Source organism: Astatotilapia calliptera, chromosome 20, assembly GCF_900246225.1.
Source record: "Astatotilapia calliptera chromosome 20, fAstCal1.2, whole genome shotgun sequence".
In the NCBI taxonomy this organism is placed as follows: domain Eukaryota; kingdom Metazoa; phylum Chordata; class Actinopteri; order Cichliformes; family Cichlidae; genus Astatotilapia; species Astatotilapia calliptera.
In genome coordinates this window covers 22,403,268-22,429,750 of record NC_039321.1, presented here as the reverse complement: position 1 = coordinate 22,429,750, position 26,483 = coordinate 22,403,268, and the positions used below count along the sequence as shown (strand labels likewise).

Genomic DNA, 26,483 nt, shown 5'->3' with positions numbered 1-26,483 from the left:
GTAAGCATCATGTGTCCGGGGATGCTACAGGAGTGCAAAGTCAGTACTTACTCATGCATGTTTCCAAAAAAAAAAAAAAAAAAAAAAAAAAAAAGAAGAAGAAGGGAAGGGTCCCAAAGCTGACATTAGGATTTTATTAGTAGACATTTTCCCCATTCATAGAATCTAACAAGCTGTCCACAGTATGGATACAACCCCTTACAGACCCCTCCCGACTTCAAAATAAAACTTCTGGTTGTCACCAAAAACTGTTTAAATACTATAAAAATAAAATCAATTGCACAAATATGCCATTTTGCTTGTGATTACTTCTGTGCAACACTTTTACACATATATTACATCGACAACCACATGACACAATCGAAGAGAAACAAAATTCAACAGAAAACATTTTCCTTAATAGAAAGAGCCAACAATCAAAGCAACATAAAAATCCTAGAATTAGTTAAATAACGTTTATTAGTTGTATAACTGGTAGAGCTTGATGAGCACTGATGAACGTGACGGTTACATGTGTTTAGTTTTCGCCAGTTAGTAGTTTACAGTAAAAAATTACCAAGATCATTGTGTCTGTTTGGATTCATGTACAGCTGCAGAATTTGGTGAGTGCTTGACTTTAGCCTTCTGTGATGGCGCACTGGGAGTAGTGTTTGTGCAATAAGCTTTTTAATAACACAAAACAAAAAAAAGTTGTTTTTAGGTTGTTTTTAAATGAATGTAAAAGTTCTGGATTGTACTGGTGAATTTAACCCAACATGTCCTGAATAGGTTACAGATACTGTACTGGCAAGTAAATCAGACAGATGTAACAGCCACAGTCAAAGGTTCAGTGTTCAGCTGGTGAATGTTTGCTTCAAGCCCCGATTAGGCGCTCTGCTCTTTCCTAAGCAAAACATTAAGAAACGATTTTGCTACAAGAGAGAGAAAAAAAAAAAAAAAAAAACTCATTCATAAAACACCATAAATAACACACAAGTTAAAAATGGAAAACAGACAAGCTCGGGCACTAAGCATGACACGGTAATCCATTTTTGAAAAAAATAAAATAAAATAATACAAATAAAAGTCAAATTGAAGATGTGACAACACGGCTACCTGTAGTGACAAGTAGTACAAATAGGTTTCAAATTATCTGGAATGTATTAAACTAAGGCTGCAAAGTCAATATATAAAAAGGTACATCTCACTACTCAAAAGTGAAGGTGTGTGTGTGCGTGCGTTCAATGTGTCGCTGCGGGTGGAGGGGGGGGAATGTTAAGCTGTGGTACAATAACAGACACGTGCAAAAGTTGCATAGGGTCGGTGCTGCAAGCTAAATATTCATGTGAAAATGTGATTTTTAATACAGAAACAAAACTAAATGTGATTAAAAATTAGATGCGTGCCATAACGTACTGAGCAGGGATCGACTTCAGCAGAACGCATCTGTCAAACAAAATTAGGCGCGTGTGTTACGATGTTAAGTTAGTACGCACATGTGAGAGCTGTAACCTGTTTGTTCTACATTTCTCACTCTATCAAAACCGCAGGGTGACTCGAGCTCTGCCTAAGTGCTTTAATCGAAAGCATTACAATGTTTAAAAACTTTAACCTTTTAATAAAACCTCAGCATAGCAACAAAAATTTAAATTAAAAAAAAAGAAAAGAAAGGAAAAAAAAAAGAAAAAGATGGATTTCATCCCAGTATTCATTTACCAACATGTCTGTATCCTAGAATCTGAAGGGAAATGTGAGTCCTGCTCAGTGACGATGCATTAAAATAATAATGAATGGGTTAAATGTAGAGTCACACTGTTGTTGAGCTCAACACAAATCAAAGGGAAACTGCACAACAGTGGACCTCATCTCGAGTTACCAATTTCTGGGACCCTGTTGGGACACTACCAACAATCCAAAACGTCTACAGTCTTTTTTTGTGTGTGCCAACATTCATTAGAGAAGTTCCGGCTTTTTTTTTTTTTTCCTCCTCCTCTCCTTCTTCACTTTAAGAAATAGTGTTTCTGCTTGGCACATAAGTGTAAGAAGCAGCCTGCACAGACACAAAAGACTACAATCATCACTGTATCGTTTCTGCTTGTTTTGTTGTCCTATTATACGAGTCGACGCCAAGTTAATCTGCGGTCCGTTAACTTTTCTGTAGTCGCCATTTTTCTCCAGTTTTTCCCGTTCATGTCTGCTTATGTCACTTTGTCCATGAATCCATCCACCCAATCCTGCCACAGAACACAGTTATCTAGAGCTGCATTTGATACTCGGATTACACCGACAAGTTTCTTCTATGACGATAGTGAGATTTATAACAATCCAGTTCCTTTAGGCTCATATTTTCTAATTCATATCCGCACAGAAAAAACACCCTCTCCTGTTAATATGGCTTTTAGGTGCTTGTACGCATTTATACACGGGTTCACACAATAGATGAGCATATACCATCACTGTAATATTTACTTCTAGTCTTTTTGGACTCCTCTTAAGTTCACTAGTTAAAAGAATGAAAAAAAAAAAAAAACAAAAAAAAAAAACGACTGAACAACAGTTTCATTCACAAGCAGCTGCAGATCAACACCCTTATCCTCTAAAGTCACATGTTAAACTGGGAAAATTCATTTGTGACATGTGAATGTTTTTAAAATGCTGCCATCAAGAGTCTTGGCGGGCAGATCCTCGGAGCACAGAGTTCAATAGCAAAGATGTTAAACATTCAGAACGGACCTGTGAGGTTTTTGAGTTGTTACCAACTCTCTGCCAGAGGGATTGACCTGGAATTAAATGGCCATTGTGCTCTAAAGTGTGCTTCAGCAGGGAAACAGGAGATGTTAGTCGATGATGGAGAGTAAGACTTGGAAATAATATAACAACTTCTCTTAAGTGTGTGTGTGTGTGTGTGTGTGTGTGTGTGTGTGTGTCAGCGCAAAAAAAACCCAAAACAATCACTTTTACTGAAGACTCGGCAGTCAACAACGTTCAGCTTCTTTGTATGCATTTCCAATCTGAGTTGGTGTGCCTTGATGATGATTTGTATCATTTTATCTCCAGTTAATGACCGGGGGTGGGTGGGGGGGGGGGGGGGGGTGTAACGGGAGGTTATAGATATGGTGGAGGAGGAGGAGAAAGGCAAGTAGGTTTTCAGTAGATATCAGGCAAGTCTTGGTAATTCCTGTTGAAGTATCCACCAGTGTAGATCCAATCCTGAGAACCTGTGTATGGATTGGTGCCCATCTGGAACCACCTAAAAAAAAAAAATCAACACAGGTTACACTTCCGTAGGGATTTACTATGGCTTTGGTCTTAAGTGTGTTACCAGTTTCTAGATATAACTTTTACAATTAACCTCCAAGAAGTCTGTGTATTATTTTCCACCTGCATTTCCCTGTCAATCTGTAATCTTAACAGCTGTCCTTCCTTTCTGCGTCTTCAGCCTGCAGCTCTTTTAATCCATTATTCAGTTCAAAACTTTCTTCACAAACCTCAGTTTTCATACGGTATAAACAAATAAATCTCATCAATGATTAGTGAGCTTTAAATATACAGACTTCGCTTCACTGAATCCGTTTCCAGCCTTTGTAATAAAGTAAGCGGATGTTGGTAGCTTCAATTTTATTAAACAAAATGAGAGTGGAACACAAAATGTCCATTATGTAAATAATATTTTCTTAACACTTGCAGTAAAAGCTACATTCCATGTTGTGGCCATGGGTGAGGGTAGGAATGTAGATTAACCATTATGGTAACAGATTCTCCTTTAGGGCTCAGCTCTACTCTTAACAACTAACCAGAACAGTTTCTGCACCACTGCAATCCCCCTGCTATTCTCATGTACACTGGACATCTAACAGCATCATGAAAACTTCATTACTTTTGGTATATTTTGAAGCTGTTGTAAAGGTTACCACAGAAAAATTTATTAAAGTGAATGCATGTGTTAGTGTGCGTTTCTCACCTAGTAGACCACTCCTCATCTCTCTTGGCTCTCTCTTTTCTGGCAGCTCTCTGTTTCTCCTCCAGTCTTTCCTTTTCTTTACTGGCCTCATCTTCACAAGAATAAAAAGTTGAAAGGTTTCAGATTGTAATAAAACAAGAAAAAGTCTTGTGCTTATTTACCCCTTTAATTTCATTTGTTTCCATTTTTCTTTAGGCACCTGTGGAACTCACTCACTTTGGATTGCACAATACCATCAACATCCAGCAGGTGGAAGCACTGACTTATTGCCAATCCTTTGCTTTGAGCAGCAGAAGTAAAACATTTGTAGTTTCTTTTCTTTATTGGTTCTGTTTTGTTTTTTGTTGTTGTTGTGTTTTGTTTTACTTTCACAGAGTGATCATTCTAAAAGTCGTCTTAAACATCCACATAGTCATAGCATACTGGTTTTCTTTTTAAACAACAGTTCTGTCAAACAAGTTATTGAATGTCAGCCAGCGACGCATTCAAATTTGATCAGATAAAAACTAATTACCCATGTTGCTGTTCTCCATTGCTCTGATGTCAGGCCTGAAGCGACAGTCTGTGTGGGGCAGGATGGCCTCCATGCCGGGCTCCAGCTCATTCAGACACATCGCAAAGTTTGTGAAGTTGTACATCTGGGAAACAGAGAAAGAATAAAAGATGTCAAGAATGAGTGTGTTTGCGTGTGTGCGTTCTGGGCCACCAATTTGGATGTGTAACTTTATTTTTGATACCACAGAAGAGTGTGCTGGTCTAGAGTCTATCCTCCATAACAGAGTGCTTCCTGGTACAACAGACACAGTCTCTTGGACTTCGGGCATGTCATCTGCGTCATCGTTCTCAGCGCCCTCAAGTTCATCCTGTGAATGATACAACTCACTGTAACTACTGGACCAATTGATAGCATCAGCAGAGACTGAACGCTGCAGGCACAAACAGTTACCAGCGAGATCAAAGCTTCTGTCAGTATCTGTTTATTTCCAAACCTGCAGTTTGGAGCATTTGCACACAACTACAAATAAATAAGCAGACTAAAAGGGGAAGAGCTGAAAAACCTCTGCACTGATCTACACAAGCTTGTTAGTTTACCTAGATACGACCACACAGATTGCTGTGGACAATAACAGGAAATCAAGACAGAAGAAGAAAAGGAAATATGACTTAGATGAATTTATTTATTTTTTAAAAGAAAGAAAGAAAGCCCACAGACTGGCACTACACTGTTGTTTTTTTATGATTTCTTATTGCAGATGTAAAATATTAGTTGCACAGGTTCTTACATTTTTCTGCTTTTTGTTGTCTCCTTTCTTCTCAGACTTCTTGTGTACTTCATAGGCCTGAGGGTCGACACTCCACATGCATTCAGTCCATTTCCCATAGATGACAGCAAGCTTCTTTTTACTGGATAGAAACGGAAGATGAAAACGACAGTAAGAAGATGTGGCAGGAAAAGGAGCAAAAGGGCAAGACACAAAAAGTTGGAGATGCAAGTGGAGAGAAGAAATTGTTAGAAAAGACAAAAAAAAAAAAAAAAAAAAAGGAATGTAAAAAAGAAAATGGTCAATAATAGGAGAAGAAAAGTACAATGGAAAATGAGATTGAAAATAATGAAAATGCATTAGCATGTCTTTTTAAACGTTTGAAGACAGGAAGATTCACAATGTAGGTGACAAACCAGTTAGAGTAAACACAAACCTCTTGTCTTGGATGTATCCCTCCACTTTGTGTAGCTCTTTGCCAAACATCCCACAGGGCTTGAAATTCAACACACATTTGTCTCCAGTGCTGCAGGAAAAATGAGACAAGAGCCAATTAACATCTTTTCACTGGCAGAGCTCATTATAGTGAATTAAACAGACAAAGCAACATTATTTGACATTATAAAGTGGTGGATTTATCATGCAATTATACGTTCATATAAATCACTTTGCATGGCTATTTGTATAAAAGAGGTTCACGTTCAAACCCTGCTGTTTTGACAACAGTTAGTCAGTGCAAGTAAGGTCTGGCTGATTCACAGTTACTAGCATGAATCTGTGCAACTGTGTGAATAAGACACAGCACGCTTAGCAATAAGGACAATAAAAGCTTTGCACTGCTTTCCTAGAAAAATAAATGTTGAAGGAGACGTTGTTTGCCTGTGAAGCCACACAGACCATAAGCAGGCTGGTGTCTAGTATTAGACGAAACAAGGAAGGTGCACGGCAGGAATGGAGAACTGTGGGTAAACATTTGTTAGCCTTACAGTGTTTCATCTGAACTTGACTGCAGTCATTTCCTCACTCTAGTTATAGGGAAGCATTGTGATCAATACAGGTTAAACACTTCTTAGTATCTAGTTCGGTATTTTTTTTTTGGTATTTATTTATTTATTGTCATTGTCAAGAACAATGAAATTGCGTTTGGGGCTTCCATACAACCCAAAAAAAAAGAAGAAAATAATAAATTCTATCATGCAAGCATCATTTAAATACCTGTGGTTGACTATTTCTACTGTGCCATACTGTTCTATCCACAGTTTTCCCAGTATGACATTGTGTACACAGCAGTTAGGGTTGCTCCATGTGTATGCCTCCCTGTGCCTGGATGAAAATTGCAGGGGGGAGAAAAAAGGAAGAAAAAGGGGAAATAAGAATGAAGGAGGAAGTTTTAAGAGGGAAAGGTGAAAAAAAAGTCAACACAATGAGAAATCAGTTTTAGAATACAATTAATGAATAAATAATTTAAACGCAAAGATTTTAAGTGACCAACTTGAGTAGCTCTAGTGTGATAGTCCCTTTAGGCTCTGCCTCAACACTCTTGCCCCAGAATTTAAGTTTAGGGTAGATGGAGCCGTGGAACACGAAATCCCCAGCCAGGCTCTCTGCATGAAATGCACTCACTGGAGGATGATGGGATACCTGCTCAGACACTATTCGGAAATCCTGGTCCTCTCTGCAAGAAGCAGGGGTGAAAAGAGAGACTGAAAGCTAACTGGTAAAACAAAGTGACCTCACAAAAAACGAGAGAGAAAAAAGCAAGTGTACCTGATAAGTTCATAGGTCTCTCCCAGCAAAGGATTAAAGGGCTTTCCAGTTCTGTCCCACTGCGACGCAACTGCTGACACAGCAAAAGCAGCTACTGCCTAAACAGAAACAATTACAGACCAAGTTAGCATGCGCGTATGTGTCCAAGTCATCTCTTGAGTATGTCTGTTAGTGTTTTGTTTTTTCCTTCTCCCCATACTATGTCCAGATTATTTGCATTTCATTTATGATATTCGATTAGATAATTTTTTTGGTGGCTCTACTACAACCATTCAAAGCAATGGACAAGAGAGGTAAAGACAATGTCATTGTGGGGAGCTAGGGTGGAGTGGGTGGAGAAGAGTGTCAGGGGTGACAGCAGAGAAACATGGTAGATGACACAGGACGTGTGTGTCCACGTCTCTCCCTACCCGCATGCGCTCTATGGAGTCGGACATTGAGGAGGTTCTGTTGATGAGGTAAGTGTGTTCCATATATTCCGTGATTCTCTGCAGGAAGCTCAGCGGCTCGTTGAAGGCAATGGGCATCGTGATCTTGGACAGTTCCTGTTTAACATTAAGATAAAAGCTGAATATACTCTATTATATCACAAAAACTGTAATTGTGTCAGCAGCCAAAGCACTAAACACTAGTTAAACCACAGGTTAACTAGAATAACTCCTAAAATACAACATGACTAAACACAGTAGTGCATATAAAGGGGGAAAAAATGGAAAGAAATTACAGTAAATTATAATGGGGAAAAAAGCTACCTAACATATTACCCTTTATACTATTGAACTCTAAAACGTTTTTCAAATTGTGGTTTTAACAAGTAATTTTATGTAATACATTTTTCTTGTTTCAGTTTATCTGTGTGCAAATTAAAAACTGTAAATACTGCCCAATATGACTATGAAAACCTCTCTATGAAAGCCTTTCATGTACAGAAGAGAAGCTCTTAAATCTGATAACCAGCTTTCCCTTACCAGTCCAATACATTTTTTCAGGATACTCCACACACTGATATTGTTTCTGGAAAACATGGGTGCAGGGAGAGATGTCCTGAAATGGAGAAGAAAAGAAATATCCAAGGTTGCAGATAAGAGATAGTGCGTTCAGGTTTGTTATCAGGGCAGAAGATAAAGAAATTCTGCACGAAGATAAGAACAAGTGCAAAGCCAATTCATCTCACCTCTGTTCACAGGAACTAAACCCAGTCACCTAACTATCCTAAAATTCCTACTTGGTAATTTTCCACTGACATCTTAAAATTTATAAAAAGGAAATTAACTCAAGTAAACACACCACACCTTCACATATAGGTCACCCAAGTCAGCCCCCCACTGTGAACAACAACAAATCTCCCCCCCCCCCTCATTATTTTTAAGTTTAAAAATACGTCACCTTTAAACTGCTGCACCCATTGTGTGCCTTTCTGTGTATGCGTTTTGTATGAAACTGAGCCATTACAAATTGTGACCCTGCCCAAAAATGTTCCACTTAACTCAATTGTTTTTGACCAAGAGAGTACTTATCCACAAACAAGTACACACACAGCAGATGGAATGTGGGTGAGGAATGCAGGAGTACCTGTGTTTCTTGATGCCATTTTCTTGTGGGACTGATCCATTGTTCTTCTGGCTGCTGCTGTCAATCCCTTGTGCATCTTTGAAACTGGCCTCCGACAGCCCCTCGCACGACTCGTCCGATTCCAGGCCTGCGGAAGAAAAAGAAATGTGGCATTCAAAGAAAACCGACGTCATAGATATCCGCACCATGTCATCTTCTTTACACTTGTTGTAAACTAAGAAACCTGGGACAACAACAGTAAACTTGTTTATGAGGTAATAACAATCTACGTCTCAATTCAAACCTTTCACATAAGGAAGCCTGGCCACGACAACATAGGGCCACATTTAACACAAATACCTTTCGGCATCATTGCTCAACATGGAGGAGAGCATATTATAAGGAGTCATATTCGCCATCATAATCTCAAAAAAAGGACAGATTGTGAATATCTTGCATCTCGTCAGTGGATTTAACAAAAAGGCAGATGTTCATGGCGTGGGAATGAGAATGGGCTGGAATAATCTGCAACGTAGTACTGTAGGATGGAGTTGTGGGCAATTAAAGGTGGTGCATTAACAAAAGCTTAAAAACACTAATGACTATCATTACTCAGAAAACACGCCTAATCAGGTGTCAGGTACAAAGGTGCATTGTTCGTATCGTCACATAAGTCACAACAAAATATTTTATTTTAGTACTGAGACACCCTGCGACAGACTGGCGACCTGTCCAGGGTGTACCCCGCCTCTCGCCCTATGACAGCTGGGATAGGCTCCAGCGCCCCCCGCGACCCTGAAAAGGATAAGCGGAAGCGAATGGATGGATACTGAGACGTCGCAAGTTCCACTTCCTGAGAAACAAAATGTATTGCACAGTATGAAACTGACTCATTAAATGCAGGATGTGCAACACAAAATTATTTGTCACACATTAGTGTTGACCCATAGCCAGGGTTGTGGAACTTTAAATATTTGATAATCTCTTTTCATGTATTATATAAGCTGCACTTCAACAATGTCTTTCAAGCTTCTGTAGGTGTTATGAAGGTGTGCCCCGGGCAAATCATCAAGCACATTAGTAATATTTTTAAAATAAATAGTTACAACAAAATATTTGAGGGTAAATTAAGAAGAGAAAAAGATGCTAAAGCCAAGCCAGATGATACCTGATGCTACCACATAAATAATAGATCACCCCTGTTCTGCATCTGTCTCAAATTACTAAGATGATCATAACAATGGCACAAAGACAGGTGCAGGCACACACACAGCCCTTTTATTTATACCTGAATGGAAATGACTTGCTAAAGTGACGACAGCCATATAGCAATGGCTCTACGTCAACATGGGGTAATCAAACAACAAAACAGTGATTCTAATATTTATTAACAGAGAACACCACCCTGCCTGCCCTCTTATTATCCTTGCACAGAACGAGCTGTTAAATAAGTGGCTGCACTGCTAATTTATCTACAACAATAAAGTGTTTGCATGCCTTTATTTCTCAGAGTTAATATTATAATCATATTTCAGCATTCAATGCTGAACCTACACATGCTGACTTCATTAATCCTGAGATTTTATATTGTTTTGATGTCTTCTAAACTTGAGGTAGATCTGCCTAGAGTAAACAGTTCAAAGTTCATCTCTCCTGAGTTTCCAGGTATCTGCTTCCAAGAATGCTTGCTCACAAACCCCAGGCGAGTCACCATGGCTGTACTTTGTAATTGTAAATGGGTACTGCTTGATATCAGACCTTCACCTGGACTGTAACATTAGGCTGCACGAAATCCTGAGAGTGCTGACTTCAAGGACTATTAACTGCTGCTCACCAAAAAAAGAAATGTGAAAATACTTTTAAAAAGAGTGAAGTCTAGTTGGCTTCCTCAAATATGCTGATTTGGGGTAGTCACTATTATCCCACTGACACAAACTTTGGCAGTTTCTACCAGATGAAATTTCTTTGTGAATATAATACAGGCACACAAGTATGAACCACACACCCTCCAGGTTGTTGTTGATATCACTAATCATAGTCGTAAGACAGCCAACCTCTGAATTATTCAACTAATCATCAGACGAAGGCAGGTTAAGTTCCACTGGACAGCATTGTGCTTCGACAACAAAAACAGACCATCTAATTAGGAGTGGCAGCCTCTTGCAGAAAAACCATGTAGCAATTTCCAGAGAAAGACTAAGACCTAAGAAAAATAACGATTACATATATACACATCAGGTCTAATAAATACCAAAACGCTAAACAAAATATTTCTCTTCCTCTAAAAACCCTTTTTAAGTTTTTAAACTACCAAAGGAGAAGTGAGAACTACAAAATCACAATACAGTCCTGAAATACAGGAAGCATGCATGTTTCCCCTTTCTTAATAAAAGATAAACTAGAGGGAAACACATCAATAAGTATGTACATTAAGCACCCACCTGTGACGGCATCGAAGAACTCATCGTCATTGCTCATCTTCTAGAGTCAAAGCTGACCGGTTGTTTAGGACAGATGTTGAACTTCTAGCACATGTTCCTTTTGGTGGCTGCTCTGAAAAGTTACTCTGGAGGGAGACCTGTCAATCTAGGTCTCGCTTGAGTGTCACCACAACAACAGAGCAATGTTTGTCTGATATCGAGACAATGTCCCAAATACAGCTTCACACAGATTTTCAGCAGATGGTCTGTCCTCAGAGGAATGACACCAGCAGATGTCAATTTGAGCAAATCAGCTGCTTAGTTAGCAGACAAACAACGGATGCACTTCCAGTCTTCAATTTATGTGGCTCTTTTGACCAAGGCAAATGAATAATCTGTAGAAAGAAAAAAAAGAAGAAACAAATATGTTACTAACAATCAATATTAAAAGGTTATAACTAGTGTTTACTTGCCATGTTTGTTCCCTCCACTTTTTTTAAGTCAAAAGTGGAAAAATAAAGTCAACACATTAAAGTTCAAACCTCCAAAAATGTGTTATTTTTTGTTTGTTTTTTCTTAAAATGGGTATAATCCTTTATTCTCATTTAATTAATTGTAAATGCCTTTATACAACAACCAACTTGCACAAAACCCCCCAAAACAAAGTCGAAAAATTTTTGAAACCAAATTACTTGCACAAATTTTATACTAATTTTATGTATAAAGGCCTTAAGGGTGTAAACATACTGCTGGGATCATAATGTTCTTAGGTTGCAATAATCCTGCAATTTAAGGTAATTTATAACTGAAATTGCCGTAGCCTCCACTCCCTCCAAGGGATTTCTACTTTCTTTGGAGTTGAAACAATTTGGGAGAATATAAACCATCATATGATTTTTCTTCAAACACATTCACACAAGCCCTAGAGCAACAATTCAATGGCAAATCAGAGACCTTTGTGAGTTACAGAAAGCTGCACACAATGTCATTGCATCCTTCATGCTCTGAGTACTAATGTACTAAGAATAATCAAACTTTTAACACATTTTCTTCCATTTCTGGAATGATAACCTTCAAAAATAAAAACAACATGCAGAGAAGATTGCATTAAGTGGACTATCTTGATGCTCTTTACAGTAGATCTAACCATCTGTTCCATCCGCTCAAAGTCTGCTTGTTCTGTCACAGTCGCAATTTTGTCTATCATGGCTTGTTGCGTGAAAACAGAGATGTTTCTAGTTCAGTAGTTACACAATTGGGACACCACTGTCACAGGCATTCTGGGTCTTTGTTACCCTCTGCTTGGTACATTAGCTTCACCCAGTTTAAAAGCAAGACCCAGAATAACTTGTAACTCCCCAGGTCAAAATTACCAGCCCAGAGTTTTGAGAGTTTCAAAACACATTTTAACATGGACTTCAATTTTCAAGGAAGTAAAAGGAGTTGTTTAATTAGTAACTTAACCTTCAAGAAATACAATTCATAATAAACTGAAACTCCAGTTTATTCATCACACAGAACAAAAAAGTAATGCCAACGGGTCAATGAGTGTGTCAATTAGGGCTGCACGATTAATTGTTAGAAAATCGCGATCTCGATTCATACTTATGTGCGATCACATTTCCAAATGACAACGATTAAAAAAAAAAAAAAAAAAAAAAGACGACGACGATTGTACCGCATTTTGATCCGGGACGTAATCTGCATGAAAACAAGCGCTCACTCTTCCTGCTCAACAAATGACAAGGGCGGAGCCTTATACCACGTGATACAGAAGCTGTGCCGCGTGATGCTAAAATTAGCAGGGAAAAAAACAACGGCGAACACGTCAGGGATGACGACAAAGTGACAGGAGAAAATCCGTCCCAGTCAACCACCCAAACATCAATAACGGGAACCTTATACAGCCCTTCCCTATACCCGTCGAACTCCCGCAGGCACAAAGAAATTACGGAGGCTATCACTTATCACCTGACCAAAGATATGGCTCGCATCAACACTGTGCAAAACAAGGGATTTAGGAAAATGATCAACACCCTAGACAAACGCTACACAGTGCTGTCCCGCAACTATTTTTCTATTGTTGCACTACCTGTTCTATACACGCAGTGTCGAGCAACGGTGGAGACGGAATTTCAAGCAGTACAACATTTTGCGGCAACAACAAAACGTGAGACATTTGTTGTTTTTATGTTTATTTATTGTTTTTATGTTCAGTTTCAACTGTTACGAAGTTGATGTGCAGTTAATAAGTGCAATAAATATTTATACTGGAAAAGAAAATCGTGAGAGAATCCTGATCTCAATTCTAAGCCAAAAAAAAAAAAAAAAAAAAAAAAAAAAATAATCGTGATTCTCATTTTATGCAAAATCGTGCAGCCCTAGTGTCAATTAATTAGCAAAAACCCGAGCTGCACTTAAAAAGGAATTTGTTCACTGTGCCGACCATATTTAAAAACCATTTAACATGTAAAAACCTCACACAATATGTAAAAAGATTTTTGTTACCATTACACAGAATATTTTCATCTGGACACTTTTTTTTTTTTTTTTTTTAAACAATCAGCTTAGTTTTACAACCACTACTACCATGTGCCTGTTCTTACCAGTAATATAAGATAGCATACATCATTTTATTATGACACACCCCACATGTCAAATGTTGAGACACACACACACACACACACACACACACACACACACACACCCCCCTAAGGAATAGGTAAACAAGGGCCCATTTATCCATTTTATCTTATCACCAATGGCTCTAAACATTAGAACTAGAATACCAGACAGATATATGAAAATTAAATTGGCCCCTTTGATTTATAAGGATGATAGAATATGTGAAACGCATGTGTGTTAACAACAATATGACAGATGTAATCTAGATGGCACCCTCCATTGGCAGGGTTACACATATATGCAATATTTACTTACAACTATTACTAAAATTATATGCAATCTTAATATTTACAAGGCAACGAAATGCTCATATAATATTAATATTATATGAGCAAGACACACATCCTGAGGGAAGGGGAACAGGCAAAGGTGAATTTGTGTAAGACATACACATCTCATTCCACTGTATTCTGTGCGTTTTTTGTTTTTATTTTTATTTAATCCATTTTCCAATAAATTACATTGACACTTTTATCTACTACTGCCACAGAAAAAGAACTTTTGTAGATGCCTATTGTAGGACAAACAGTCCCATGCTAGAAGAAATTTTTGACTAATGAAGGCATGGCCCCATCCATCTAATGCAGGGGTCCCCAACTCCAGGCCTCGAGGGCCGGTGTCCTGCAGGTTTTAGATGGGTCCTTGATCCAACACAGCTGATTCAAATGGCTAAATTACTTCCTCAACATATCTTGAAGTTCTCCAGAGGCTTGGTAATGAGCTAATCATTTGATTCAGGTGTGTAGATCTAAAACCTGCAGGACACCGGCCCTCGAGGCCTGGAGTTGGGGACCCCTGATCTAATGGAAAACTCATTCTTATGGTCATAACTCCACTGATCAAGTTTTTAATCAGTGTTCCACCGTTTAACAGCTTTTAAAATTAGCAAAGTTCCATTTGCATTTACAATTTTCTGATTTATTTTAACAGCAGTATTTCCATCAGGAGCCAAACCAAATTACCAAATGTTATCCACTGTGTTTACAGCAGCCTTTGTGAAGCATAATAATAAAATTGTTTCAGATGAACCTATTTTGGGATATGCAAAAAAAAAGTTGATACCTACAGGTTACACTTAAGAAAAAAAAAGCATCTCTAAACACAAAAATATGAATATTAATTACATTAATATAATTGTATATTAAACAGTAAACCTAAATTCCCTTCTACCCACTTGCTGCTTATTGGGATCCTCCTGCAAGTAATAGAGAGAGTAATAGCAAGTAATAGAGAGAGCACAGATTAATGTCTAAATAATACAGTAATGCAGTGTGACAGACCTCATCTCCAGAATTATAAAATCTTTACATACCTGAAGCATAAAGAAAATCCTAAAAGAAATATCCAGTCTCATACAGCTGACTGATTTAGAAGATAAAAATACCAAATTCAGTCTTGTTCCCACTCGCCTGGCCTTCTACACACTCGCCTGGCCTATTTCTACACAGTGGATGGGTTTTGCCCTTGCCAGAGAAAGGAAACGCCTTCAGCACACACATGAACTTTGGCCTCTGCGTCCACAATTGATAAGGTGGACAGAATGGATGATAAACTATTATTCAAATATTCTACCAGTTAACTCTGTGTCCAACTCAGCATTTTTCTAACTTGTGAAAGGCTGGCTTAAATAAGATCTAGATTTTTTTTTAAAATTAATAAATAGAATCTCTCTCATTTTCCTACATTCAGTATTAGAAAGGATTTATACCAACATTTTTTAAAAGCAACAAACAAAGAAAAAAGAAATTCCACTATAAAAGGGAGTTGACTGTATCAGCTGATCATATCAGTCAGGAGATCTACAGGACAAACGTGATATTTCCTGTGGCCTCACAAATCACATAAACTAGGGAACTCCCAAACCTTTAAATGGTTCTGCAGGACATTTTGGAATCCCAACCGGAGGAAATCTGACTAATGCACTTGTCTACCAGGGTTTGTGTTGAAAATATGATTGAAGAAAACACCACCTTCTCTAACTCACTTCTTAAAGATTGAGTCGTGGTATGATAATCCTTATTCATATTTCAGTGCATTCATAGTCAGTGGTCTGTGGAAGCTATGTGAACATAATGTTACAGCAGATTCTGAACAAAGCTGTCAGTTAAAAGGCATGTCGCACATTGTCTTCACATCACCAAATGAATTCCCCCCAAATACCTGACCACTGAACCTTATATACAGCTATAGTATACAGCAACAGAATGACAGACAAAACACGTTTTCCCAACCTTAACATCCATGCACAAAGCAAATATGACTGAAAATAAAATTTGCGTATGACATTAAATGTTTTGTACAATAGACAGGCCACTTCACAGTTTGTAATTCAACAGTGCTACAATCTCTGTCACCAGAATCAATATCCTTCAGTGAAGCTTTCTAAAATAAGGCAATATCAGAAATGGATATCCATCACATTTTCCTAGCTCCACTAAGGCACACAGAGAAAACAGGAAGATGACGAGTGTGTGCTTTAGTGATGGAAACTATCATCAATAATAGAACTGCATTATTGACTTGATGAAATAAGCTGACCTAGTTCTCACTCAGAAAAGTCAAGACAACACTGACTCGAACTCTAAGCTCATTTCTCAAACTGCTCTTTGTTCACAACCTATTAAAAAGCAGACCCATTTTATAAGGTTGGTTAAACCTATTCAGATCATAAGAAAATTTCTTTTGATAGAGATGCAGCACTTGAGACAAAGTATGACTACTGCACTCAGGCTGTAGCTGGTCTTTGTAAGATGTCCAACTAGCACTACTTCTTAAAGCTGTTCTGAAGCACAGTTTCAGAGGCACATGACGACCTGAATAATTAGGTTTGTGTATTTGAAAAGTAGTAAACTGAGTGCAATACTTGGAAATTAAAGACTGTCTAATCTATTAATTCTATGTGCTCTAATGTATTCCATTAACAACACTGTTAATTTAGTCTTCTTTTATATTTTGTAGAACAAATATTTCCCCAGGATTCCTTCTCAGCATCAGCAACAATAGATGAAAGTGAAAATAAATTCTTCATAATCACTGACAAGCCACCGTTTTTATCTGCACACACTAAAACTTGAATTTCAGTTTAAATCCATGTTTAGAAGTTTTGTTTTGCTTTTTGATAGTCTTGCATTTTTAAAAGAACTTACTTTTCATTCCAGAATTGTGCAGATAAATTAAACGGATTCTAACACACACCCACAGACAGCGAGAGAAAAAGAGAGGTATCCGATTGGCTGCAGCAAGCTCTCAGATCATATCACTCGCTGTCTCACACGCCTTGTGAGCCATTACGTAACCATGACAGACATGGCACCATATGAGCACCACAACCACTCTCCTCCGTACTTTGATAATAGCTCACCAAATGTAGCCACAAAAAAGGTCAGCAGATGAAAAAATATATATATATACACAGAACAGAGAGATAAAGCTTTGGAACAGAGATAACTTTACCCCATTCCTCATTCATGTAACTCATTTCAAATACAGACCCACAGACTAAGCTTTCTGATTTAGTTCACTGTCGGTGTCCATTTTTCCAGAAATATCAGGAGAAAGTAAAATAAAACTGTTATGAAACTTTCTAAATCAATAATTAAATAAAGTTAGTTAATTACCTGCAAAATTAGATATAGCAGTACCCATATCAAAGCTTGAGCTAAACCTAAAATAAAACTTTATATCATGAACTAATCCATTTTTTTTGGATAAAATGATTTATAAATACATAGTGACAGGACCAATAATATCTTCTCTTTTGAAGACAAAGACAGACATTTTAAAATATTACACAGGGTACGTGCACAGTTTATCCCTAGATTTTCTAATTTTGATAAAACATGAGACACTACTTAAACTAAAGCAATTGTTACAAGACAAGTGATTGTGTCAAATCGCACTCCGAGTCCTTCATTAATTACAGATTGTAAAAATTGTCACCAAATGTTGTACAATCATTTGAAATGCAAACCTACTGATGCCAAAATTCCATTCATAAGCCAAGTAATGTCTGTCTCTGCTGTCCACCGCAGACAAAAACATCCAAAGCCAAAAGGCGCATAGAGAGAGAGTCAAGAGACTGGCAGAGGTAGAGCCAAGGTGAAAGAAAGTAAAGGACAAGGTTGCCATGCAACATACTGATACAGCATACACACACCTCTATATTTCTCTTTACACACACCTACCTCAACAGGGGACACACCTCTACAGACTGAAACACATACCACATACCAAGTCAGTTTCACATACAAACATGCCACTGATGGCAGAAACTGTATAGCAGACAACCAAAAAAGGCTAACGTTAGAGAAAGGTTGCACCTGAGGTAGTGCTGTACTTCTGGTGATATGGCACAATACTTTCTTTGCTGATTAAATAGAATTGGTAAGGTAAGCTTCCACCATTTGTCTAGTTGCTGAATCTGGGACTTTAAGAAAAACGAACGGTTTTCAGATACAAATATCTATAAAGGTAGGCCTGAAAATATTTGTTGCCTAGCTCCCACATTAACGTTATCATTTTATTATTTGCAGATAGAGGTACTTTACACTGTTCCCTTACTTCCAAATGGGTTGCCACAGCACATGGAACCGCATGTTTGATTTGGTACAAATTGCCCTTCCTAAGGTTACTCTGCCATTTATCCAGACTTGGGACCAGCACTTTAAGTACAGTAACTTCTGTTTCCCTGGGACTAGATTTCTGTCCATCGGATATCTGCTAATAGTTATATGGTTAACATTCTCACTGGCCAGGTTAAAGTGTAGAATAACTGTTTAATACTTCAATGTGATGAAACAGGAGCCCCCACCCCTCACCCCAATTTTTCCTCATAGTGATTTATGGTGTTAGGATAGCCCACAAGGACAGCAAGTCCACACTGAAACTAAGAAAGCATCTGTGCTTTGGTTCTGTTTGTGCATATATAGAGACAGGACTGGCAACTGTTCTATAACCCAAATGTGGCCCACTGTTAAGAGACCTGTTCTACCACAGCCAGAAGGGCTATCTAATGCAGGACTGTGTGAACTAAATGTTAGCTATTGTTGTTAATATTAGTTCCTCACATATAAGAATGATCAGTCCTGGACTTTTTGTTGTTACTAGTCTCTGTGACACAGAGGCTTATTTCTATGAACCTGCGGTTCAGGACAAAATTATACTCTGTGCTGATGTCATTTCATGTCACTTTGATAGTTCCCGGAACTTTTCGGTCAAATAATGCCAAATGCATATTATAAGACCACACGGATAACCACTGCAATTCACTGTCATTCATCTGATACACTTTATATAGACATCTAAATACTCAGATGCCACACTGCTATTTATGTCATGTGATTAAGTTTTCCTAGCAAAGGCTCAAGGTTAAGATGAAGGAAATGGGTCTCATCTACGATTCTGAGAGAAGTAGGAAGGATGTGAATGTGGCCTGAGAGACAACAGTGGGAACAAGAATCACAGACAGGCCACTGTGTTGGAGGGAGTTCAACAGAGAGCAGCATTTTGCGGTGTGTGCTGTCTGTGCACTAATGAGTGCAGAAAGGGAAGGGGGGGGGAGAAAAAAAAAAAAAAAAAAAAAAAAAAAAAAAAAAAAAAAAGAAGGGGGGTGGACAGAATCGCTATGGAGATCTGAGTGTTAATAGGCATTTGTGCTCTGTAGATGTAGCTGCAAGTAAACTAAAGCCAAAGCAGCAACCCAAGGAACTGAACTCAGAAAGCACTCAGAAAGTAGTGCACTACTGAAAAACAGCAAGTTACTCAGGAGGAATGAACCTAGCTTGGTCTTGTTGAACGTGGTGACCCCAACCACTCTGCCTGCTCATTCTTAACTTTCTCTTCATGGTTTTGTGCTGGACGTAGGACACATCAAGTCCTATAGAAATCTACTGGAAAATGTTTCTTTTTTTGCATCTAAACATTTTGCCATTAAGCTTATAGTCTCAGTCACTCATTTTGGGTCATATTGAATTTATATTCTGCTAGAAAACAGGTACAATGATTTATTGAAACAGGCGCAAATACACATGAACATACAGTGTAAGGCAACAAAAAAAGTGTTTGCACTATTCTAACAAAATTTATCATTCAACACAGCCTAAACTCTCGCACTGAAGCCTTCTTGTAATTTCTGTCAGTAGTCTCCAGGAACAGTTCTTTAGGCTTCTTGAAAAACATTCAAAGATCTCATTTGGCAAACAATGGGTGGATCAACTCAAAGGCCAGATGCATTTCCCAGGTCCTGTATCAGGTCTCTGCACACCAAGCAGAGATATGCCAAGTTTTCAGCCAATAGCTCTTTGAGAATTAACTTGTAAAATTATATTTTTGCACCGACATCTGTCAAACTGTCATCTTTGAAATTTTTTGCACATTCAACTAAAGAAATGAGAGCAAATTATGTGTTTTTGCAACAAGCTGCTGGTAACAAAGCACTTAAAGTTACAATTCATAACATATACATTGTGAAGTCTTCTGCTATGTGTAGACATAACACAGAACAGCGAAGTATTTGGTTAATGGTGAGTTTAAGATTTCATTTATCCAAACTCACCATTATGTGCGTGGTCGCTATTTTTTCTAAGGTCCATATTGGTTAACAATGAAAAGCCATCTCATCGGGGATTCAAACCTCTTACACCCCAAGTTTGAATCAGTAGTTTATAATGGTTCATGATGTTTTAGTTTCTTATCTTTTCAGAAACATGTCTGTATACAGGAAAGGCTGTTACGTGATTGTCTTAAGCCCAAGCATCTTACAAAACACAAATGTTTGTACTGTAAGCCAGTACTAGACTGACGTAGAGCAAAAGTTATTTGAGCAAGAGTCTAACTGGGTGAAATGACCAAAATTAGTTTATTTTGTGTTCCGTGCTTCCTGTTTTCATCACAATCAGAATCAGAATACTTTATTAATCCCGAAGGAAATTAGGGTTACAGCAGGCAGCACGCTAATGGCGCATGCTGTACTTACAAAGGAACCTTCTGACCAACTTTAAAAAATAAATAAATAAAAATACATAACATGAGGTAAGAGGAGGAGGGGGAAAAAATATACATAACATGAGTTAAGAGGAGGAGGGGGAAAAAAATACATAACATGAGGTAAGAGGAGGAGGGGGAAAAAAAAAACAAAAACTCTACTCAGACTGAGCTCCTAGTGGGAGAACAGTTTGATAATAGAAAAAAACACCTCAGCACAAAAAGCACATGACTGTCAATACACCATAGAAACACAAGACAAGCAACAGGGGCAGGTAAAGGGTAAGAGAGAGCCGGTGTAGACAGCGCATCCGGTCCTGCAGCATGTCTGCGCTGGTCCAGTTGACTGCCATCTTCCCCGGTAGGGCACAAGCATCGAAGGCGTTTGGAAAGGGAGGGGGGGAGTCAGTGTATGTGTGTGTCCAGAGTTCAGCTGAGACAGTGTCCTTCGCCCCGCCAGGCTAAGTAAACAGTCTTCCAGCCAACCCAGGTGGCCTTGCATGGAATGGGGGGAACAGTCTAAACACAGTCGTTATGAGGGTGTTTTGTTCAGCTCCAGCCTTGAGGCCGCAGCTGGCGTCGAAGGGGTCTCCGCATGAAGTGATGATAGTTTTTACTTTAGTGCGAACAACTCATAAATTTCAAAGCTGTTCTAACAGTCCAACACTGGTCTCTCAATCTCCCCTTGGAGAGCCGTGAGCTTTCTATGATGTTATCCAAACTTACGTTCCAAGCTCCAAAGAGCTGGCGAATGGAAGTAGAGCACAAGACCAACAGACGGTCTAACTGACAATCATTCACAAATTACTTTTTATTATAGTATACTGAAACTATGAAATCAAATTCAGTCTACTTCAATCACAAGACTAACCTTACGGAGTACATCCACTGACTGGAGCACTTTAGAAAAACTAAGTGCTAACATTAAAACCATTAATCCATTTAAAGAGAGGAAATTGCAATAAACCACACCCAAACAGCCTCAAACGTACACTTTTACATCTGATGCAATAATAACTCAAATGTGTGACGAAAAGTAAACTCTCCTATGAGAATCAAGTACAAATCTTTTTTCCATGTTGGTCAGATCTTTTTTGATCCTTTTGCATTTCTTCCTCTTTACTGTAATGTAAAACATGTTTACAGATTATTTAAATGATAGAGTGAAAAATCTTGCCGTATAATAACAAAAGCTCCCAGTGAAACTTCTGAAATACACTGAGGACTCATGTAACCTCTAGATTGCATAAGTCATTCAGCCTTAGAAGTGAGGAAGTAGGGGGTGAAAAAAATGTCTCAAACAAGTACACAAAAACTGTGGAGTACATTTGCAAATGTAAAGAAATTAGCATACATATAACAGAGATACAGAGATGTAATTTGATGCTCTATGTATATGAGTTTATGTGACAACGAATTTAATGTCATGTTACGCTGTTACTTGGAAGTAATGGAACAAATTACTTAATGACCCATCAGAGAAAGTAACACTGCATTATTTTTAAGAAAAGTAATGAATAATATGCAATTTATTATTTTATTTAATTTCTTGCCCCACTCTTTTTTTTTTTGTAACACCCCTAACACTGATGAGGTAAGTTTCTAAAGACTAAAGGTAGCTCCAAACAAATGTTTCATTGAATTTGTTGCACTTGAGATCTAAGCTCAATCATATGTGTAATCATGTGCGCTAGTCTATCCTGTCTGTTTGTCTTTCAAATATAAGGGAGGAGCTTGTTCTCTTTATTCTACTCCTGCTTGAAGTCAAGTAAACCCCACTGGGCATAAGATACTGTCTCATTCTGGGCAGGATGCTTGAACGTATAGTTTCACACACTCTCTCACACACACACACACACAACACTACTGAACAGTGTGAGTCAGCGCATACCAGTGATACCTGCTAGGAAGAAGAACCTGCTAGGAGGAGTTTTACCTTCACAGTGTATGCAGAAACAAAGCCTGCTCAGCATCTTGCCTGGAAACTCCCTTGAATTGTCCACCCATTAACACAAACAATGGCACTCCTGAGTTTAGATAAAACATGTGCACAAAAGCATGTTTTGTGATCAGCATTGTTTGCACTTGAGTTGTTATTTGACAGGTTCAGGTGACTGGGTTTAAACTTTCTCTGCGTTCTGGCATTTAGGTAAAAAGGTATGTGGAGCCACATTTCCAATGGATTTTAGAGACAACCAGTCAATTTCACATTACCAGAATATACTTTAATTGCATTTTATAGGGCACCTACAGTTATAAATTACCAAAGGAAAAATATACCAGTCTTTTTTTGCTTCAGAGAAACTTCTGAAAGATCTTTAATTTACTTTTGAGGAAATCGTGCAGTTTCGTGTACATGATGCAACTGTACGAACGACAGAATATCACAATATAATGTGATACACAAACAACATAATCTATTTTTAACAATTAATTAGAAATTTAAAGAAAGAGACACAAAGCTGCACTAAAGATTTCATGGGTCTTCACCCATGCTCCACTTAAATAAATTGATTCAAATTTAGCTTAGCAGAAGCAACCTAGTATTTGCTAGCTCTGTTCTAGGATGCCCTCTGGACCCAGTGGAGGTGGTGAGTGACAGGAGAATGGCGGCTAAGCTGTCATCCCTGTTGGACAACGTCTCCCACCCCATGCAGCAGACTGTGACAGCACTGAGCAGCTCCTTCAGTGGGAGACTGCGGCACCCACGGTGTGGGACGGAGAGATTTCGCAGGTCTTTCCTCCCCACTGCTGTCAGACTCCACAACAAAGACTTTAACTGAACAAACACACACATCCACACATGTGCAATAACACTAAGTGCAATAATCTTTTCTGGCACCGTTGTATTTTTACTCAGTTGTATATAGCATTCGTATTCTATTTTTATCTTATTGTATATTTTTATTCTATTTTATTCTACTGTATATAGTATATTATTTTATTCTATTCTGTACAGCTGTGTACTGTATTTATTCTTATTGTATTCTAATTTTTGCGTCATAACTTTTGCACTGTCCACTTCCTGCTGTGACAAAACAAATTTCCCACGTGTGGGACTAATAAAGGTTATCTTATCTTATCTTATCTAACAGACAAATCACACTGAAAACATACCTACACCAAGACTCCTCCCTGCTTTCCAAATACAACTACTGATTTTGCATTTGCTGACCGTCCCATTGCTGCAACAGTTAGGTTTCAACACTGCTGAAACCCAACTTTTGGGACATGGCTTGCAACATCTTCTTCCTGTTCACTTAAATTTAGCCACAGAACTCAACTACAAGAGCATTAGGCAGGCTAATCTCCACCAGAGCCATTGCCCTATTTTGCTCATTTAAAAAGATCCACCAAAATTCAATGGGTCTTTCCTCTGCCCACGTACCACCGCTCCATCAAGCTTCATGAAGGTCAGGCTAATAATCGTTTGTGCAATCCTGCTGAAAGACAAATTGTACTCATACAAACTTTTTCTAATGTGAGGCAGAAAAAAAATACAAAAGCAAAACATAAACAAAACACAGATATTCCACAACTGAACGCTCATAAGCATTTATTCCATGAACACTTTAATTAGGCAATTGCTGTTTCAACAAGGACAACTGCTCATCTAGCTCTCAAGTGGAACTACATTACTCTAAGGTAACTACCTTACCTGTGCTAGTAAACTTACTTACTAGCACAGTGTAAAGCTCCCCTTTCAAATGGAATCTATTGCCATAGACACCATGGTGAGGGTAATTAAGGTACCTTAGGGAGGAAAACCCATAACTAAATGACAACAACTGCAATTCCAGAGAGGACAGACTAGTATGTCATGTAAAGATAAAAACAAAATGTGTCTACCTTCATACTCCTGTGGATAAAGCAACAATTTTTTTTAAAAAGGGAAGTTCACTTTAATCCTAACCATACAAAAGATGATTAGCAACAATAAAACAGCTACTACGTGAAGTACATAACACAGAGCATCCTTTCAGTGCAATGTTCTGCTGGGAAAGTTTCCATGCCAGCTTTTATACTTTGACAAATAAAACCCATAATTAAACTGACCCCCATGGAGCAGCACTCACTCTCCAGGCAGGACAATGCATGCTGTAACACCACAAAACCTGTCAAGGAATGGTTCAAGGTACATGAAAAATATTCTAAAGTGTTGGCTGGGCCTCCAAAGCCCCAAGATCAACACATAGCAACTATGGGAGTCCAAAAAGCATAATCCACAGGATCCAAAAGATCCACCCCCACTGTACCATCATGCAAAAAAACAAAACAAAAAAAACACCATCACCACCAAAAACAAAACCTCTCATTTTTTTTAACAAACTCTTAAAAAGTTTAAGACATGACATGACATGCTGGTCAGTCACAGGAGCTCGTTCAGTGAGAGACTGAGATTACCGAAAAGCACCACTGAACGACACAGGAAATCTTTCCTGCCTGTGGCCATCTCCCTGTACAACGCATCCACTTAACACACTGTTTACTGCTACAACTACACATGTTTCTTTTCCAGCTATTTATTTATGAGTGATGTATGTATGTATGTATGTATGTATGTATATATTGTACTATTCTTAGTTAGCGTATTGTCTGTCTTGTCTTAATGTTGATTTATAATGGAGCACTGTAACAAAAAATAATTTCCCCCAGGGATCAATAAAGTATTCTGATTCTGATTCTGAAAAAGGGGAACTTTTTGTTCATCATCTGCTTAGATGATGTTATTTTGGTTCAACGTTTTCAGTTCAACTTTATCAAATTGTGGTAGTCAAAACATTTGTGAATTGCCTCACAGTTATTACTGACATATCTACAAAAGATCGATATCAAATGAACAAACAATGCTAAGCAGATTGACCGTCAGTAACACAGTATCACTTCCTTACATTAAGTTCCTTAGTGACAGTGGAAACATGCAGTAGTACTACTATGAATGCCACTGAGCAATATGTCTGTCAGGGAGAGTAGACAAACAGATGACTGTGTCAGAGCAAACCTTGTGTCAATGACCTAAAGTACACCAGCTTTAAACGACAAACCTTTGTTTAATCTCTTGCGAGTCAGATGCGGATGTAATCGGGAAGAAGTCAGCCTGGCGGGGAGACATTACCAATGTTTGCTGAGGCAGTGAAACGTGATAGGAAATGACTTTAATCTGCACCTTTACATAAACTGCTGCAGGTGAAGAAAATGTGACGGTTTTAATCTGAATAGATGTTTTCCTCTGAAGGACTCCCTCACACTCAACCATCAAGAGCTTTTTACCAGCAGCTTTTTACCAGCACACGGAACTTAATCGTTCTGCTTGCACTGACAATACATTAAAAATACCCAAATAATAATTATATTCTAAATCAATTACCAATTAAACCTTCACTGACAACTTGAAAAACACCCAGCTCTGACAACCCATCTAATAAATGCTACTGTAAACTCTATGCTTGCTAACATAATAGCATACACTTTAACTTGCCAAATTTAACATGTGACGAACTATACAATATTCCTAAATGAGAACAATGTTTTTAAATCATTGTTCCCACACAACAAACTGACAGTGCCGAGGCTGGCCGGAGCTTTTTGACAGCTAGCGCTTTACCATTAGCGGGCGGGCTAAAGAAAAATAAGGTGGCTAACTAGCATGGTTAGCCACCTTTTTGAATAGAGAGGCCAAAGCAAAATTTAGGGCACTGAAAAGAAAACATAAGACCATAGAAAGACCAACGGAATATCTGTCATCGTACCTGAGTGGCGTGAGCAGGCTGAATGTATCTGCAAGTCCAGAAAGATGAACAAGAATTTACTGTGTAGCCTCAGCTTGACACAGCAGCGGAAGTAGCTGGCAAATGGGGGCGTCGTTAGATAGACGAC

At 38.3% G+C, this 26,483-nt stretch overlaps 1 protein-coding gene across 3 annotated transcripts; it reads right to left on the bottom strand.

Annotated features, from left to right (window-relative positions):
* Nucleotides 1-119: 119 nt before the first annotated feature.
* On the bottom strand, nucleotides 120-26,483 carry osbpl2b (oxysterol binding protein-like 2b). Of its 3 annotated transcripts, none has more exons than XM_026153838.1 (14): nucleotides 26,357-26,483; nucleotides 10,962-11,335; nucleotides 8,542-8,668; nucleotides 7,938-8,013; nucleotides 7,380-7,514; nucleotides 6,970-7,067; nucleotides 6,695-6,877; nucleotides 6,418-6,525; nucleotides 5,639-5,728; nucleotides 5,224-5,344; nucleotides 4,678-4,803; nucleotides 4,455-4,578; nucleotides 3,941-4,031; nucleotides 120-3,229 (listed from the first exon to the last, which is right to left on the bottom strand). In XM_026153838.1, the coding sequence occupies exons 2-14, from the start codon at nucleotides 10,996-10,998 to the stop codon at nucleotides 3,127-3,129; spliced, it is 1,419 nt and encodes a 472-aa protein (XP_026009623.1). In that variant the 5' UTR covers nucleotides 10,999-11,335; nucleotides 26,357-26,483; the 3' UTR covers nucleotides 120-3,126. The 3 variants fall into 3 exon arrangements, with proteins under 3 accessions (XP_026009623.1, XP_026009624.1, XP_026009625.1); XM_026153839.1 differs by lacking the exon at nucleotides 26,357-26,483 and adding an exon at nucleotides 25,652-26,314; XM_026153840.1 differs by lacking the exon at nucleotides 26,357-26,483 and adding an exon at nucleotides 14,938-15,228.

Bases quoted from the DNA above. Each gene is read 5' to 3' on its own strand.
- osbpl2b (XM_026153838.1), bottom strand. From the start codon at position 10,998: ATGAGCAATGACGATGAGTTCTTCGATGCCGTCACAG. The intron at 4,032-4,454 runs GTAATTAGTTTT...ATTCTTGTGAAG, and splicing joins AATGGAGAACAGCAACATGG to ATGAGGCCAGTAAAGAAAAG. The intron at 3,230-3,940 runs GTGAGAAACGCA...TTTTTTTTTTAG, and splicing joins GATGAGGAGTGGTCTACTAG to GTGGTTCCAGATGGGCACCA.